The sequence below is a fragment of the Rhipicephalus sanguineus genome, chromosome 10 (genome assembly GCF_013339695.2).
Source record: "Rhipicephalus sanguineus isolate Rsan-2018 chromosome 10, BIME_Rsan_1.4, whole genome shotgun sequence".
Taxonomy (NCBI): domain Eukaryota; kingdom Metazoa; phylum Arthropoda; class Arachnida; order Ixodida; family Ixodidae; genus Rhipicephalus; species Rhipicephalus sanguineus.
In genome coordinates this window covers 85,554,256-85,572,273 of record NC_051185.1, presented here as the reverse complement: position 1 = coordinate 85,572,273, position 18,018 = coordinate 85,554,256, and the positions used below count along the sequence as shown (strand labels likewise).

The following is an 18,018-nucleotide window of genomic DNA, read 5'->3' as shown; positions in this document are numbered from 1 at the left end:
AAACGAAATGGTGGTGAATACGTTAAATAACGCTGATCGGAATGTTCATGCTCGGAATCATGACAATGATTATTATGCTTGGAATGAGACTAAACTGTCTTATTTTTACCATGTACTGTCTTCGCAATAGTAGGCGTCACGCAGGCCACATAACTGCAGCCACGGAATGAACAAAGAAGAAACAAACTAATGGCGTATTTCAAATCTACAGGCGCATTAAGGTCACCACGTGATCTCGCTAGCCAATCACACACGCGAACTTATAGCTTCAATGTCCGCGTGTTGTCACGGTAAGTCACTGATTGTTCTCCTACACAAGTTTTAGGCTAATATGAGCCCCGCTAGTTATGTTAGAAAGAACGCTTGCCTCCTATGAGGGATGCATAGGCTTCTTCCACTATTGGGTCGCAACCGAAGCATCGGTAGAATCCAAGCTCCTCAAGGCGTCTCGACGGTGAACCTGGCCTTGACATCAAGTTTTCACAAGATGCTGGAGCCGCCGGCGGCCGAGTCAGGTCGTCGGCCATCTGCTCGATATCAATGGCTTTGATGGTACATGAGTTGATGTGTAGACGCCTCAGACTCGGGCTCTGCACTGCCGCTTTCAGGAGGGCTGACGGGGAAAAGTGTTCCACCCCAGTCACCTGCCGAGAGTGGACGCAAGTCAACGCATCAAGTTGCAGATGATGTGACTGCATCACAAAGGCAATGTTGACTGGCTGAGGTTGAGATAAAATCTTAGCTGTTTGAGCCCACAAATTGATACTCATGTAAGAGCAGGAGACAATGATAAAGTGAATACGTGTGCAGAAAAAGTTGTACACTTCTTGGAACACTTGAAGGCGAAACACTGCTGTACACTTGCTAGTGCATTAAGTTATACATTAGCGAACCAGACCTCGTACAAGACAACGTGCCGACGTGTGAGAGACATGTTACCTTGACGACCTCATTCGCCTGCGTTGGTCATCTACTGAGAGTAAACGACGTCGAATTACGACGCCCAGCCCAGGAGTGGGCGCCTAAAAGAGGTCCTATAAAATGTGGGTCAAATTTGTCTTCATGGGAAAGACCCACGCTAACGAGGGACATCCCTTACAAGAACTGCACATCAATGTCCTACTGTGGGTGGTGCCTCCGGCAGCTGCTCCTGTTCCTATAAGGAACTTCGAGGTGAATTTCATGAACAGAAGAAAAGGGTACAAAAACTCTCGAATTCTATAGGCCCAAAAAAGCTATATACAAGAGTAAATGGCCATTTTTACGCACCAAAACTGCGATATCGTTAGGCGACATACCGCACCGGGCAATTATGAATTACTCCTCACCGTCTGGAGCCGATTGACGTGCGCCTAAACTCAATTAAGCCAATGATCTCGCATTTCACTTCCACAGAAATTTGACCAGTGCGACAGGGGTTCGAATCCGACAACTTGAGGTTTAAAAAAAAAACCAACACAGTAGCCGTTAAAATAGCGTGTCGCGTAATAACAACCTCTAAAAACACACATATCGAAATGGAACCCGTAAGATAGCACTGTAATGTTTGTCTACGCGCGTTCACTCATCAAACAAGTCAGTAATGAGTTTGTTAAAAGCTCGGACGGCTGTGAAAGCACTCATTGCATATAAGCGCACGTGGGGCCGCAAAACATACTGCTTGAAAGAGGACTTCATAGGCATGCTTAGACTGGGTAGCCAGAAGACACTGGCGACCGCCGCATTCTTGAAAATTTCTTCACTCTGCATTCCACATTGGTTCGAGAGAGGCGATGACTGCACCACCCAGGCGCCTCGCGCTCCATCGCCTGGCGATCGAGAACCTGATCTGGTCACCTCATATCGCGACATCGCAGTGATGTACAGTTCGAACAGGCTCCGATTTACGCCCCCAGCACCGGGCCTGACAAAGGCTGACGAGCGCTGGCTCTTACGTCTATACACCAACACTGTATTATGACCAGCGATACTTAAGCATTTCAGTCCTGTCTTCTGTGGGGAAGGCCCGCATCATCCGCTTGCGGATACATTCCACATGGTGTGGGCATTACGCATTTAACCCGGCGGTCCCGGGTCAGATGGGTATGCCCTAGTGATGCAGAACTATCGATGGTACTATCGATACTATCGATAGCTGAGTCACTATCGAACTATCGATGGTGAAAAATACTATCGATAGCGCTATCGATAGTAAAAAATTCGATGGTACTATCGATAGTATAAAATCGACAGCGCGGACTCACTGCAGAATAAACTTGGTTCCCCGCGCGCGTGGTACATAGTGAAGCCGTAAGAGCAGGCTGGAGGGCAAGAAAGTTGACATGCTTGTGTTCTTCACCAGCGTGCTTTGCTGACACATGATCATAAAGTCAAACTGTTCAGCTGTAGCGGAAAAGAAACCTTCACATGTGGAGGGACTGCGCGGCTTCAAGTTGATATTACATTTTATGATTTCAAAATAAAAAAAAGTATCAAGAAGTTAATTGTAAGGTGTAACTGGTTGCTTTTGGATACGAATTTATTGATGGATATATTCCGCCATTTTCACGACGGAAATAATTCGCTTCTCTGCCGAAAATTGCTCACAAATAAAGCGAAGCTGGTAGTAGGCTATCGCAAATATTTTGGCAAAATGGCTGGCCAGCAACCGCATCATTATTCACACCACTATTGATAGTATTGTCAAGTGGTTGTGACGGTGAAGAATGCTGCAGCAACACTGGGAAATACGGAGCTCTTTATTTGAGCGAACTTGTGCCCAGAAAATCAAAACTCAAAATGCAAGCGATACATGCTGCGAACTGATAGCAGCGGAAGCAGTCGTCAGCCGTTGAGTAATCTGATCATCGGTGGAACGCGTCGTCCTTTATACATCAGTCATCAAACCTTCCAGCGTTATCGCTGGTGCTCGCGTAACCTCTCGAATGAACTTGACTATTCGCGTTCCGTGCTTAGTCCTAACGGAATGATCTCAAACAAATGTGAAACTTCTAAAACATTACGGCACAGTCTGCGTCAAACGTTGCTAACAGTTTTTGTGGGTTATACTGAACCCGAGTACGTGAAAACAAAGCAATAAACACGCGTGGCAGTAATATCGCTAGTAATATTAACGATGGAACTACCGATTGCACTATCGATAGTTTCAAAAAAAAATATCGGTACTATCGATAGTCAATTTACCGATAGTTCTGCATCACTAGTATGCGCACCCGGCGGAATTCAAGCACCGACTCGGAAGTAGTGTCACTTTAAGATGCGCAACGGGACAGGTTACTTCAATAATCGTGAGGAAGCACTCATGGTTATGACACCATACGTTAATTTGGAGTGCTCCTATAGATATGAACTTGTTAAAAGTGTATGTGGCGAAAGACAGCTCTCTATTAATGCTTGTACTTTGTAAAACAGTCTTACTGTTCAAATAAAACGAAGTAAATATATTTATGTCAACTTGAAACACAATTACAAAGACCTATAATAATGTTTAAATATAAGTACAATACTCTGGCACCTACCTGCATAGGCACACAAAAGCTACAAATGGGTATTTTGTATATACGTATGTCGAATTTTTTACTTTTTATTTATGAATCCAAACTAGTTTTATGCTAAGGGTCTGGATGCTTTTGATGTATTTATCGTATTCTGCATTGCTTCTGCGGATAACATTAAAATTCCAAAGATTCAAAGCAACTTTCGGAAACCGAACGCGACACCTTGGCTTTTGCTGTGACTCAGCCTTGCAAAGGTTGAGACTTGGGCAAGTTGGTGTGGATTCATTTCAAAATGTTAACAGCGCAAAGAACGATTAGGAAGGGTCTAGACACCAAAGGTAAAGAGCGCTCTTTACCTTTGTTGTCTCGTATCTTCCTAATCGTTCTTTGCACTGGTAACATTTTGAAATCAGTCTTGCAATTGCGAAACGGAGCTACCTTGCAACGTCTACCACTCTAGCGCACCAACTAGGCTCGATCTGCGGGGGCTGCAGCATCCATCACTACGAGCACAAATAATAAACTTTTATGGCTGACTGGCACAAACATTTGTATTCTTGAGGTTAACTGCGATACACTGTTAGAACAACGCTATTCTCCCACTGGCCAGACTACAACATGGCGAGTGTGCTTATGCTATACTGCAAGAGCTTTACGAGGTACTTAATGGGCCACTAAAGAGGAAACGATTTTTCACATCGTCATAAATTACTCGTTCGGTATTCAGAATTTACCATGGTTGCCGCGTGAAGGCGATTAGCTAGAGTGAAAATGCGCAATAAGCAAGTGCACGTGGCGACGCCACCTTGAAATTCCCGCACCAAACATCGTGACGTCGTAGATTTCGAATGCGTCTACTGGGTACAACTTAGTTCCTAATCAGTAAAAAACAAGTACATTGTCCTCCTACGGGGTCATAGACTCATATCATTGAGTCAATGTCGCCTAGGTAGGAAAAAATTAGCTCTGCTTGCACTAAGTCGTGCAATGCTGGCTTACAGCAGAGCTCATGGGCACCTAAGCTCGTCCTGGCTTGACTAGGCTTTTACCCTTTTACCTGTCTTCTTCCCGCCCCTTGCTATATTACACTATACATCAGTTTGCTTGAGCTCTTATCTTTTTTAGTATGTGTCTTTCTATCTCTGTATTTCTATATTTCTCTTTCTATCTCTTTCTTTCTCTCTGAATTCAATTCCCCTCATAATTTTTATCCTCACCCTCACATTAATTTCCCACTCCTTTGCTTTACTATACTATAGGCTATGCTATGCTCTGCTAGCGTGCCCGGAGAGCCGAGTGGTTGCGACGCGTGCCTTCCGATCGCGGGGGCTGGAATCTTCCCACCCAAATAACGTTTTCTCGCCAAGACTTTCTCTCTATCTTTCTCTTTCGCTGTACTACCTGTCTCGCCCATCACAGTTATTACATCCCACGCCGGACGCGCAAGTTTTTTGGAAGCGAAGCTCAAGAGGAACTCTGTGGTCGATTGTCCAAAGAGACTTGGTTCGCGAATGGAGCTCAAAACTATCAAATATATACAATCGATTCTGGAATGGAATTTCAAATTCCGATTAAAATTAGCCGTTCTGTAGAAACAGTAATTCACAGACTTCGTCTAGGCACTGCCTACACTAAGAGCTTCCTATAAAGGATAAGAAAAACTAACTGCGCTACATGTACATGTGAAGAGGCGGAAGAAGACATAGAACACCTCCTCCTACACTGCAAAAAAATTATGCTGTTCACCGTAAAAAATTCTTACAAAAACTACACAGATTGGACAGACGGCCGCTATCATTAGCAAAAGTATTGGGTCCATGGCCAACAGAAACTCTTCAAACATTGCTGCACGAGCCCTAGTACAGTTTTTAGAAGAGTCGGGAATATCAAAAAGATATTGATTCATATTTCTAATTATTCTTTACATTGAGATACTTCTGGTCACGTGCTTCGCGTTGCCTCTTGTGATTCAAGACAGCTGTGTTTAAAGTGTGGGCAATGCCCAGGGATTTTGTGTGATGTCATCGCATTCTACAAAGGACTGCTCTTGTGTGTCTTGTGTGTGAACATTGTGTCCATCACGTGGACATTATGCATGACGTGTGAACATTTCTTTTAAAAGGACATTGCCGTGAGTGAGTCTACTTTTATTTATAAGCTCATGAAGCTAATTAATAAGTAAGGGAAGAGGAGTAGCCGGGGCCATGTATAGGCTCCAACCTCTCCTTAAACACATTTAATAAAAAAAAGCAGAGAAGGGCGATGTAGAAGAGGACAAAAAGAGTGCGCGCCGGTTCATGATGATTATTTTCCATCTACGACGCATGGCAAACCGGAAACAGACAGAAATCCGTGACGTTACCATCCGACATTATGTCGGGAAATTGAAAAGTGAAACTTGACATTGACTCTCTCATCTATAAGTAAACATATGGTGGCGAAATTAACGACAGAGTTTTCGTAGCATAAATTATCAGTCAAAACTAATTTATTGTCTGACTTTAGTGCCCCTTCAGAATGGGCATACTTTTTATCGTGAAACATATACTGGGCGCCGGATGACGTGTTGACTGGCAGAATATGAGATCCCCAAGTCAGATCCCGCAAGTAGAAAACGTGCCCTCAGACGTCCCATTAAACATGTTGGCTTATTTCAGCGAACACGATGGCAGCCTTGCTAGCTTGGTCGTCCCTTACCTCAATGCTTTCGATGACGGAGTGGTTGCGGACGAACTTCGCGAGGGCCTCGCCGTTTCGAGCCATCAAAAGCGTGTCGCACAGGCGTAAGTTCTTTAGCGTCCTGTTCAGGACGAGAGCTTCCAGGAATCTCCCGGGAATGTCGCCAACAGGCTGAAAGTGAGCAATGACCAACAATGAGCAACCACCAACTAGCCCCACCAGCGATTAAAAAATCTGCCCATTGAGAAAGCTTGTCATAGACCATGAACCCGAATGGGCTACATGACACCTTAACGATCAAATATCCTCCCATTTGATTGTCTAAATCCTTCAGACGCTGCCAGAAAGTCACATTATGAATCATTATGGAAACCTGGCTGCCCAAACAAACGGGCCACACAAATAGCGGGACACAAACAACCTCAGAATAATATTTGGATTTATTGACAGAAGAAATCCCTTCCCTCTTGTATTGCCCTCTCCCCTCGTGTTCTTGCGCTATATATTTCTCCTGAGAATAAACACGCTTCAGTCTGCGCTTGTCTGTGTCCCGCTCCTTCTGCGTCCTGTTTGTTTGCGCTGCCAAGTTTTAATAATAAATATATACCAGTTAGCCCGCCTATCAACACTTCTGCACATTACGAATGTTTACAATTCTAACCGAGAGGACAAATTCAATTCGCAGTATTCATCAGAATATCTATGTGATTAAAGGTAAGAGAGAGAAGACACCAACCTCCCCCGGTCTATCACCCTACATTCCAGCTTTTATAGAGGCATCAAGGTCCTGTGGGTTCAAACTAAACATACTGGCAGGCTTACAGGTGCAGCACACCATAGTGTTTGCGTGACACAAAGTAAGGAGCAGAGTACAAAGCATTATAATACCAAAATGTTATGCTTATCTATAGCCATAGAATAGGCTGAAAAAAGTTGGCTAGACAAGCCAGAAAAGCGGAAAATCACCTCCACATCATCCATAGAGAGAGCGGTGAGCGTAGTGGTTTCCTGCAGGAAGTTGGCCAAGAGCTCAGCGCTTTCGCCTTCGAAGTAAACACGCGAAATGCTCAAGGACTCAAGGGATCTGAGGTTGGAAATGGAGTCAGCCCAGCGAATGCAGTCAGCCCTCGGAACCTGCAAAGCCAAAGCATACAAGAACAAGATTCAGAAAAGAAAAGTCAACACTGCTCCTCTTGACAAACAAAAAAAATCCGGCAGATCCGACGCACTGTGGCAATCGACGAAATGCGCAGCAGCCAGAAAGGAGGCGCATACATCGCCTTGTTTGTCTTTCAAGGCGTGAAATGACATCATTGAATGAAATCATTTGTGTCGTGACATGTATTTCACAATCGCAGGTTTGTCATGCAAGCATGCATGTAAAGTCTGGTATATACCATGCTGCTGAAGCGTATAATCCGGTATGTAAAATGCATGACCTGCCATTCATGTTCGATATCCGGTCACTTCGCGCAAAACCAAATGTAGTGTATATCAGGTTAGCGAAACGCCCCGGAGTGCACCATGAGCGGGGCGTGCAAATGATGCCGTACATGACGTGCATGTCTTGACTAGCATGCGTCCACATGTAATTTATGGGCGTCATACCGTGACGTCACGCCATACCAGTTTTGAGGTATATCGAGCTAGCGAACCAGCCGCGACTGCACCATGAGCATGTCATGTAAATCGTGCCACACATGACATAAGTCATTTTTTTCATGTCACCACCTGTCATTTAAAGTCGTCACACAGCCGCGTAGCGCAATACCAATTTTGGTGTATATGAAACTAGCGAAACAGTGGCAAACGCACCATGAGCGGGCCATGTAAACCATGTCGTACATGACATACATGCCACTATTTTCATGTTACCACATGGCATTTATGTTTGTGATAGGGTGACGTCACGCAATACCAATTTAGGTATATATCCAGCTAGCGAACCGGCCACGAGCATGGCATGTAAATCATATCCTAGATGACATGGATGTCATTATTTTCATATTACCACCTGTCATTTATGTTCGTCATACAGTCACGTCGCTCAGTACCAGTTTTGGGGTACATTTCGCTAAAGAGCCGGTCGCGCATGTGAAGTGAGCGTGGCATGTAAACCATCAAGTGCCTGACATGCATATCACTTTTTTCATGTTACCACCTGCCATTTACGTTCGTCGTACAGTCACGTCACGCAATATAAATATTGATGTATATCTAGTTCGCTAACGGCCGCAAGCGCCCCATGCGCGTAGTATATAAAACATGCCGTACAGGGCGATGTATTGTCATTATTTTCATGTTACGCCCTGTGATTTATGTTCGTCATAGGCGTGACGTCGCGCAGTGTAAATTTTGATGTATATCAAGCTAGCGAACCGGCCGCCAACGCAATATGAGCATGCCATGTCAGCCATGCCGTATGTGACAAGCATCACATGATTTTCATAATACAACCTGTCATTTAGGTTAGCCATACTCTCACGTGACGCAATATCAAATTTTGTATATGTCAAGCTACCGAAACGGCTACGAGCGCACCATGAGCGTGGCATCCAAGTCATGCCGTGCATGGCATGCAGGTTAAAATTTTGATGGTACCACCTGTTATTCATGTTTGATATACAAAAATGTCTCGGCACACCATTTTTTTATATATACATTTAATTAAACGGTCGCGAGCGCCCCGACACCATGTAATGCAAATTGGTGACGCCAGGTTCGTCACGTTATGTATACGCAAAAAACCGAGCATGTTATACTCCCACTCGCGCCGCGCCGCGGCGCCTTGACGCATGCGCATTTGCTCAAGGTATCGCGAAATGAAAACACCTAAACATCCATCCATCCATCCATCCATCCATCCATCCCTATCTATCTATCTATCTATCTATCTATCTATCTATCTATCTATCTATCTATCTATCTATCTATCTATCTATCTATCTATCTATCTATCTATCTATCTATCTATCTATCTATCTATCTATCTATCTATCTATCTATCTATCTATCTATCTATCTATCTATCTATCTATCTATCTATCTATCTATCTATCTATCTATCTATCTATCTATCTATCTATCTATCTATCTATCTAGCCGCCTACGTCTTGTGCTGTCAAGATCGCCTCCTTGGTGTAGACCAAAAGTGGCATGGGAACGTAAGAGGATATGACGAAGATTACTGTCGGGTGATGACATCAATGACGTGAAAATTCTGCCGCGTACGTCGTCAAACCCTTTCCTCCAGACACGTGTGGCGCGCACCCGTTTACCACGGCCCGCGGTGTAGGCGCACGGCCGCTACGTAAAAAATCCGTGGTGCGGGTATTCGCCACAGGTGATTGACAGTTGATATCTACCCAGGAATAGCGGAACAGACATTATAAATTCAAATGCGACAGCGTTAAGAAAAGCCGACATCGGCAGCGTTGACCTGACGAATGGAAAGAAGAAAAGTTAGGATCCCAGAAGGAATCAAATCCAAGCATTCTGCGTGGCAATCAGGTACTCTACCACAGAGCCACGGCTGGTCTATAAACTTCTTTGGAAAAACAGCCTATGCAGGCGTAATGACGGTGCAATATCAATTTTCGTTGTAGCGCTGCCTATGTAATTTTACAAGAAAGCAATAAACACTACATATGTACTCCTACGACACAGGTGACATATCGGGTTAACGTCAATCGTGGTTCCAGTGTTGGCTCCGCCTTTAGAGCAGTCTAATAAACATTACATTTGTATCCGTATGATTCAGCAAGCGATATTAAAGCATTGCTCGACCCCGAAGGAATGTATTAACGAAAGTTACGTATGATGTTCACATGATTGCACCCTAAAGTGCCCTCAGTTTCGATGATACTGACGTATGTAATCTAACGTGAAGGCTGACGTTACGTCGCAACATAAATTACCCTTTAAACGCCAGTGTTGTCGACGTGCCTGGTAAGCCCAGAATGTGCACACAGCTACTGCACTTACAAAAAGCCGGCAGATCCCCCGCAATGTGGGAATCGAAGTAATGCGAAGCAGCCAGCAAAGAGCTGCATATATCGTCTTGTTTGCCATGGAGGCAAACGAAGTCATTCATGTCGTGACATCTAGTTCACTATATATCGCAAGTTTGCCATGAATGCATGGATGTATAATCTGGTATATGCCATGCTAATGAAACGTGCATTCTGGTACATATATAGGATTCGTGATCTGCTATTTATATTCGACACGCACTCAGGTCATGCCACACTGATTTTCGTATATATCCAGCTAACAAAACGGCCGCGAGCGCACCATGAGCGTGGTGTCTAAATCGTGCCCTACATGACATGCGCCTCATGATTGTCATATTAAATCCTGTTATTTATGGTCGTCCGACACTCATGTCGCGCAATACCAATTTTGGTGTATATCAACCTAGCGAGACCTCCGCCAGCGCACCATGAGCGTGGCATGTAAGTCATGCTGCACATGACTCGTCTGTCATGATTTTTATGTCAACGCCTATTATTTATGTTCATCACACAGTCACATCATGCAATACCAATTTTGGTGTATATCGATCTAGCCAAACGGCCGCCAGCGCACCATGAGCGTGGCACGTAAGTCATGCTGTACATGATGTGCGTGCCGTGATTTTCACATTAACTCCTGCTATTTATGTTTGTCACACAGTGAGGTCGCGCAATACCAATTTTGGTGTATATCAAGCGAACGAAACGTCCGCCAGCGCACCATGAGCGTGGCACGTAAGTCATGCTGTGCATGACATGCGTGTCATGATTTTCATATAAACTCCTGTTATTTATGTTCGCCATACTCTCTTGCCAAGCCATAGCAATATTGGTATATATCAAATTAGCGAAACGGCTGCAAGAGCCCCAAGACTGTAGTATGTAAATCATGCTGTACATGACATGCATATCATGATTTTTATGTTATGACCAGTCATTTATGTTCGTCATACAGTCATCCTATGCCATACCAATTTTGGTATACACCCCATGAACGAAACGGCCAGGAGAGCACAGTCGTAGGCGGATAGATAGATAGATAGATAGATAGATAGATAGATAGATAGATAGATAGATAGATAGATAGATAGATAGATAGATAGATAGATAGATAGATAGATAGATAGATAGATAGATAGATAGATAGATAGATAGATAGATAGATAGATAGATAGATAGATAGATAGATAGATAGATAGATAGATAGATAGATAGATAGATAGATAGATAGATAGATAGATAGATAGATAGATAGATAGATAGATAGATAGATAGATAGATAGATAGATAGATAGATAGATACGCTCAATGTCGTAGAAGTTCGCTAAGAAATGCTTCGCATTATAAACATGTCGATCCACCTCGTAAAGCTTGGCTCAAAGCCATAAAATACGGCTTTGAAGTACTCGCTGACTTCGCATGAAACCGATTTCCACAACGCGTGGGATCTGCCTTTTTTTAGGGGCGAAGCTCCTTAAGGCGGCACCCGTTCGTCCCTCGTAGTCGTAGTCCGTAACCAGTCTTACGCTTTGACCTCCAAGGTGGTGCCGGTGGGAGATTTTTTCCATTTCACGCGATAGCGGTTACGGACAACGGCAGCGGCGGCGGCCGGAAACTACACCACCAAAATCCGCTGTTCTTGTGATCTCATAACAGCTTCCGCTGTAAAATTAGGTGATCACGTACTTTTCATAGTGGCCTGTGCCTTTAATGCTCGACTTTCCGGAGAAATGTGGGCAGTAAACAGTTCTAGAATGCAACGTCAAGTGTCCTCGGCAGCCGTTGTCAAAAACCTGTGTGTCCATTACCATGTACCTCAAACAATGACGGAGCGGCTGCGACTGACTAAAGATGAGGGAAAGCATGGCGCACCCATAATAACATAAGCCCCTCCCCCCCCCCCCACTCCTCGCCCTCTAGTGCTCACTATTTTTGACATACTAAAGAAAGCAAATTGTGTAACGATTGGTGTAGTTCTAAATCCTGCGCTAAATGTAGGTCCACTGCTGTGAAACCTGAGGAAGTGCGTAGCACGGGCACCCAGCGATTCCCGTTCGTAGAGTTCATACTGCTCCGTTTACGACATTTTCGCTAACGTCAACGTTTGAGCTATGCACGTAGGGTTTTCCCCGCATTAGTAGAACCTTGGTAGGGATATTCGCGAATGAGGTGTGCGACATGCGCGCTTTTTTATGCGCTTCATCGCGTTCCTGCTTGTTAAGGCAATTGAGATACGTGTCGTGCGCAGCGAGTTCAGTCAGGTTGTTTCTCTCTTAAGCTGTAGCGACCAAAACGACTGACAAGCGCCTGTGGGAGGAGAGATCGCGTGTTTGTCGAGGTGGTGGCGCCGTCTCGTGCGCAGCGGAGGTGCCAGCCGCATGCTTCCGAAGCGGTTTGAGCCATCTTAAGTTATTGATAGCGATGACTTCTTGATTATTGCTTTTATGTATATTATTCTAGACCTCGTTCGTTTATTTTAACCCGGTTTTAAGCCTTGTTTTTGGCCCGCATTGACTGACCACTTCATTTTGAGCAATCACGCCACATGAAGTTTGCGGATGGACGACAAGCCGAACACCTAAATTGCGGCACACTTAAAAGTGACGAAGTTTTAGTAATATACGCATCACAGCAAAAAAGAAAACTGGGTTAGGTTTGCAATGGCCACACGACGTCTGCCTTGAGCCGGCTGCAGAGATTTCTCGCATATGAAAGCTCACTCACTTGGCCCACTTGGCAAGCTTTCGTGAGCTGGAATTCCAAGTAGGTGAGGGCAGCCGTTCCGTTCCTTATGGCGTCCCAGAACATGACATCTTGCAGCGAGCTTACGTCGAAGTTGATAATGACGCGCTTCACGCATCTGCAAAAGGTATAAATCCCACGCCTCACTCGACAGTCAGTAGCAACTCTTACAGTTATTACTCATGTCATACGAGGGCAGCAGGAAAAATGTAAAGTCACATCAGCGTGGACGCTACGCTTTCTTTCGCATGAGTTAGTCCAGCTCGATCCACCGCCTGTGCCGCTTGAAGCCTGATGCATGCCCGCCCTTTCCCGTACAAGTGGACACCTTACGCCTCTGTCGCACGCGCATGCTTTCAACCTTCCAAAAGAAAACCCCAGTGGCATCCGAAGTTTCATTCTTTCCTTTTGTATTATCTAATATACAATGCTTTCGATAAGCATCAACGGCAGCGATTCTGCGAGGAAAAAAGTAATCTAGCTGCTAACCTGTGCTGGCGCAGCAGAAAGTGTATCAGTAGTGAAACACGAAGCAAATCCGAGACACCGGGCTCATCAAACTCGGGCCATGGGAACCCAGATATGGTCAACTCGGTCCACACGTGTTCCCACAGCTCGAAGCAGCCCCTGGCAAGCACTCGATTCCATCGTGCTAGTTCAGTCGAAAGCCAGCACGGTTTCCCGGGCTCCCATGTGCACGAACGATCGTAGCGCTGATCGGGGTCGCTTTCGTGTCGCCGTCTGGTGCCGCCACTGGTGTCGCCGTCCCCGCGACGGCCCGTGACCAACTCTGGGGGGTAACGACCTGCGGCAAGGATGGTCAGACAAAAAAATCAGGGTGAAAATTTCCGATGGCAAAGTGTCATACTTCGCGAATTCCGGAGGGCTTCTTATTCGGCAGGTTTATCTAGTCGTAACGTTCCAAAGCGACTCAGGCTATAAAAGATGCCGTAATGGGGTGTTCCGGGTAATTTCGGCCACCCGAGTCCTGTACCTACACTGACATCGCACAGTAGACGGGCCCTTCGCTTTTCGCCTCCATCGAAATGCGACCTCCGTGACCAAAATCAAACCAGAGACTATAGGGTCAGAATCCGAGCACTGCAACCACTGAGCCAACGCGGCAGCGGAGGCCTAATTATCGAGCACGCGCTCCATTTGTTGGATGCAGTCGTGTAAAACCCCATACGAGATCACAGTTGCAGTGAAAGGTGAGAGAGATTTATAGTTTTTTTCTTAGATTTCTTGCAGTTTACGGATACAGCGTCAGCGGAGACATCTAGCGATGAACAACGCTGGTAGCGACGTCTGATAATGCAGAGCCTAACCAGAAGCTTACGGGGACAATACTGTAATCATTTGTGTGTTCCACTTCACTGCTGGTGTAAATTATTTGCAGCTAAGTAATCATTAGGTGGAAGTACATTCATCATTTTCTTTCGACTAGAACATAGTAGGAGGAAAATAAAATTCTCAAATCTGTCATATTTGAATTAAACGCCTACAGACGTTATTGTCAGCTTTGCTACTGCCGTCAACGGCTCTGGTAATTTGGTATCCACCAAGAGTAAGCAGTTTACAGACAAACGAATATTATCCGTTGGTTTGGGTTGGTCCAGACAAGAATTATGCGTCACAGAGTAGAGTGACGCTTAAGGAGTAGAAACAGGTGCACCGAGTGCCAGGAAAAGCCGCTTGAATGATTGTTTGGTGGGGTTAAAAACCCCAAAGCGACTGAGGCTATGAGAGATGTCAGAGTGGAGGCCAGCAGATAACTTCGAACACCTGGGGGTCTTTAACGTGCATGAGACAGAGCATCACGTGGGCCTGTGCTATTTCGTCTCCATTCAATTGGGACCGCTGCGGCCGGTATGCAACGCGCGTCTTCCGGGTCAGCTCCCGAGCACCTAACCACTGGGCCACCTTGGTAGCTCGAAAGCGATAGGGCGCTTCCTCACAAAATAGGAAAAGCGAGTAAAGTTGAGCTGCGAACATGACATTTCGGATCGCCTCCGTGGTGATCGGACCACCGATGGTGCATCTCTCGCCAGCAAGCGCAGGTAAAAACGGACGGGTGGACGGTACGGTGTGAAAAAAAAACTCGTCCGCTCGCGTTTAGCACGAAGCCTCAAAGAAAATCCAAACGCGTTTCTTATAAAGAAACCTTCCCAGTTGATGAAAAATTCACCTTTGTTCAGGAACCTTCCTTCACATTGTGAAGCAATGATAAATAATTGCAATTACAAATATCTCAACGAACGCAACATCCAATGGAGGTAAACAGCGCAAATATCAAGACTACGCACACAGGAAGAAAAGACAAGAACAGGCGCTGACTTTCAACTAAGCTTCTTTAATCAGGAGTAAACGTATAAACATCGCACCGCGGAAACGGTGCATGCGCAAAGAACATTTGCCTCTTCCCTCGCTCAAAAACCAAAGCAAACACATGCCACATGTCTCATCTTATTCCAAGACATGCAAATTCCTTATCATGTAGTGTTACCGACGTCTGGCTGACACATGCTTGCGACAGTTTAGAGATGTGTGCGGCCTCAACAAGTTCACGTGCTTTCTGGCTTCTGTGTTTGTACAAAATTGTAGCGGAACCAAAAACGGGCGTACACTCACAGTGGCGGCAATGAAGTGATGAGCTTGCCGGGCCTTTCAAGGAATTGTGATGCTCCCTTAATCGCACATTAAGGCACCGCCCCGTCTGGCCCACGTAAACGCGGTTACATGACAGAGGTGTTGAATAAACAACGCAGGAGCAGCAAGATACGTAGCTATGGGCATGCTTTACAGTGCAACATACCCTTGCATCAACCTCTTTAATCTTTACGCCAAGGTCAGCCTTTACACACAGTCTGCTCAACTTATTTCGCGCCGAGATCAAAGCCCGTACATCATGGTAGTAGGCAACCTGCTTGAGTCGGTGAGTAAGACCAATGGATGTATGGTATTACAGCGACTTTCTTGCCTGTTGCTTGGGCTGGCTTGGGTTCGTTGGCGCTGCCTTTTTTTATTTCCATAAGTATCTTCTCTCAAGTAACAGAGAGCAACTCTTGCGGAAAAGCAGTTTCCGTCAATTTTTTCACCTGACGAGCGAAACTGGATGCCACCAAATGATGACAAGATTGGGTCAACGCAGAGTGAAAGCAGGAACGAGCAATAGCATTTTTTACTAACTTTGTGTGACCTGAACTCTACTTCAACAAAGGTTTTACCGATCTGGGTGCATACTGCCAGCAAACATTCATTGTGAACCCTACCTTTAAATCAAGGAACTGAATTGAGTCATCCTTCAAAATTTCAGAGGTAAATTTAATGCCAAGGCCTTTTTGCTCAAAATGGCTCAAACTTTCCGCGGCCTTGACGTCATGAGCGTCATTAATAAATAAAACTATGAAATCATCGACATAGCGAAAAACTTTAGTAGTGAGCTTATCAAGTACGGTCTCTAGCTCCCTGTCAACTTTACTCAGAAAGATGTCGCTGAGGATAAAAGCAACCCCAGACCCTATGCATATGCCAGCCTTTTGAACAGAGAACACATCGCTGTAGGATATAAACATAGACCCTAAATAAAAGGACAGGAGCTCCAAAAACGACTCAGTTGCGATGCCACTGTCAGTTATGAAGGCAAGTTCATCATTATCAATAGTAATACATTCCTTAACCGCCACCAACAGATGATCATGAGGGAGGGAATAAAAATGATCCCCCACGTCTACACTTACGGCACGACAATATGCAGGGTTGGCATTGCGTAGGAATTTAACAAGAAATTCTGAGTTAAGGATGAGGTACGGGTCCACAATGCGGAGGGATGATAAGCATTTGAGTTTAACCCCAGACATTATTATTAAGTAGTAATGCCGGATTAAAGGATGCCCTTGCTCATCGCATACCAGCGTCACTTCGAATTGGCGAGCTCTAAATTACGGACCACGTTGACTTTGGCGCGTGTCCTACCGCTGCATCCTTCAGTGTGCTGTGGACTCCGCTAAGGTATACTGCACAGTGAAGTTTCGCTTACACATGACAAAGAGCATGGTAGTTATCTCCCCATCACCGAATGCTGCATATGTTTTATTCAATTCCAAATGTGCTGTTAGACGACGCAATTAGGGGCCACATATCGAACTCATCTGCGTGTTTATCGTGAATGGCAAATGCACAAACAGCTTCAGTGTAAAAATGGGCAAGAAAATCGCAGGGAAACTAGACTTACGGAATCTGACGCCACCCCTGGTTGCCGACGGATGTCCCCTGGACGTCGATGGAACTTGGAGACTGACACCTACAGGCCCAGCAGACGTCCTCGGCAGCCCTCCCCTCAGGGCGCGGCGAAACTCGATGGTGAAAATCGCGGTGATTTCGTTTACCGTTGGGCAGTTCACCCTGCACAGACTCGCGAGCGAAGCCATGTACTCCGGGGTTAGAATGCCGGGGTCGCGAACCGCCCTCGACGAGCTCGCCATTCTTTTCTGTAACAAAGAAAGAAAGCATGTCTTCATCACAGTTTTCTGTCTGCAACAAATATTGCTTTACAACACGGAGTCCTGAGGCACGATTTAGTTTTGCCATTTCTGTGTGGTATTGGCAAGGAGGTGACCGCAAACACAAAACTAATCGTAAATTAGTCATACTTATTTCCTAGAGTTCCTTGGTCACTTCTGGTTGAAATACCTTGCTGCGCGTGATCGCTTTGCTGAAGGCTGTACCCTTTTGAACAAGACGTTGCCCATGAGGCGTTTCGGTGGGCATTAAAACAACACGGTTGACACCTCCGTCATAGATATCAGTATAACACGAAAGTGAACCACGTCTTCACGACAGTATAGTTTACGTTTATTTTGCATTGATGCATGAGCGCTTGCACAATGTCTGTTGGTGTTTGGCAGCTTTAGCACCGTTTGACATGGATACACTGACGTTGATGCCTGGCGGCATCGCTCCATCGCGACGACCTGCGCCAAAATCACGAGTAAACCTTTGTGGTACCTGACATGGTTAACATAGACCTGAACACAACCTATACTAAATCCCACGCAGAGATGGCATCAACTTGCACATAACATACA

At 45.3% G+C, this 18,018-nt stretch overlaps 1 protein-coding gene across 1 annotated transcript; it reads right to left on the bottom strand.

Moving 5' to 3' along the window:
- Positions 1 to 350: 350 nt before the first annotated feature.
- LOC119406570 (uncharacterized) lies at positions 351 to 17,415 on the bottom strand. Its single transcript, XM_037673310.2, has 6 exons — positions 17,166 to 17,415; positions 13,421 to 13,736; positions 12,914 to 13,049; positions 7,143 to 7,310; positions 6,195 to 6,347; positions 351 to 644 (listed from the first exon to the last, which is right to left on the bottom strand). The coding sequence occupies exons 1-6, from the start codon at positions 17,413 to 17,415 to the stop codon at positions 351 to 353; spliced, it is 1,317 nt and encodes a 438-aa protein (XP_037529238.2).
- Between the last annotated feature and the right edge of the window lie 603 nt (positions 17,416 to 18,018).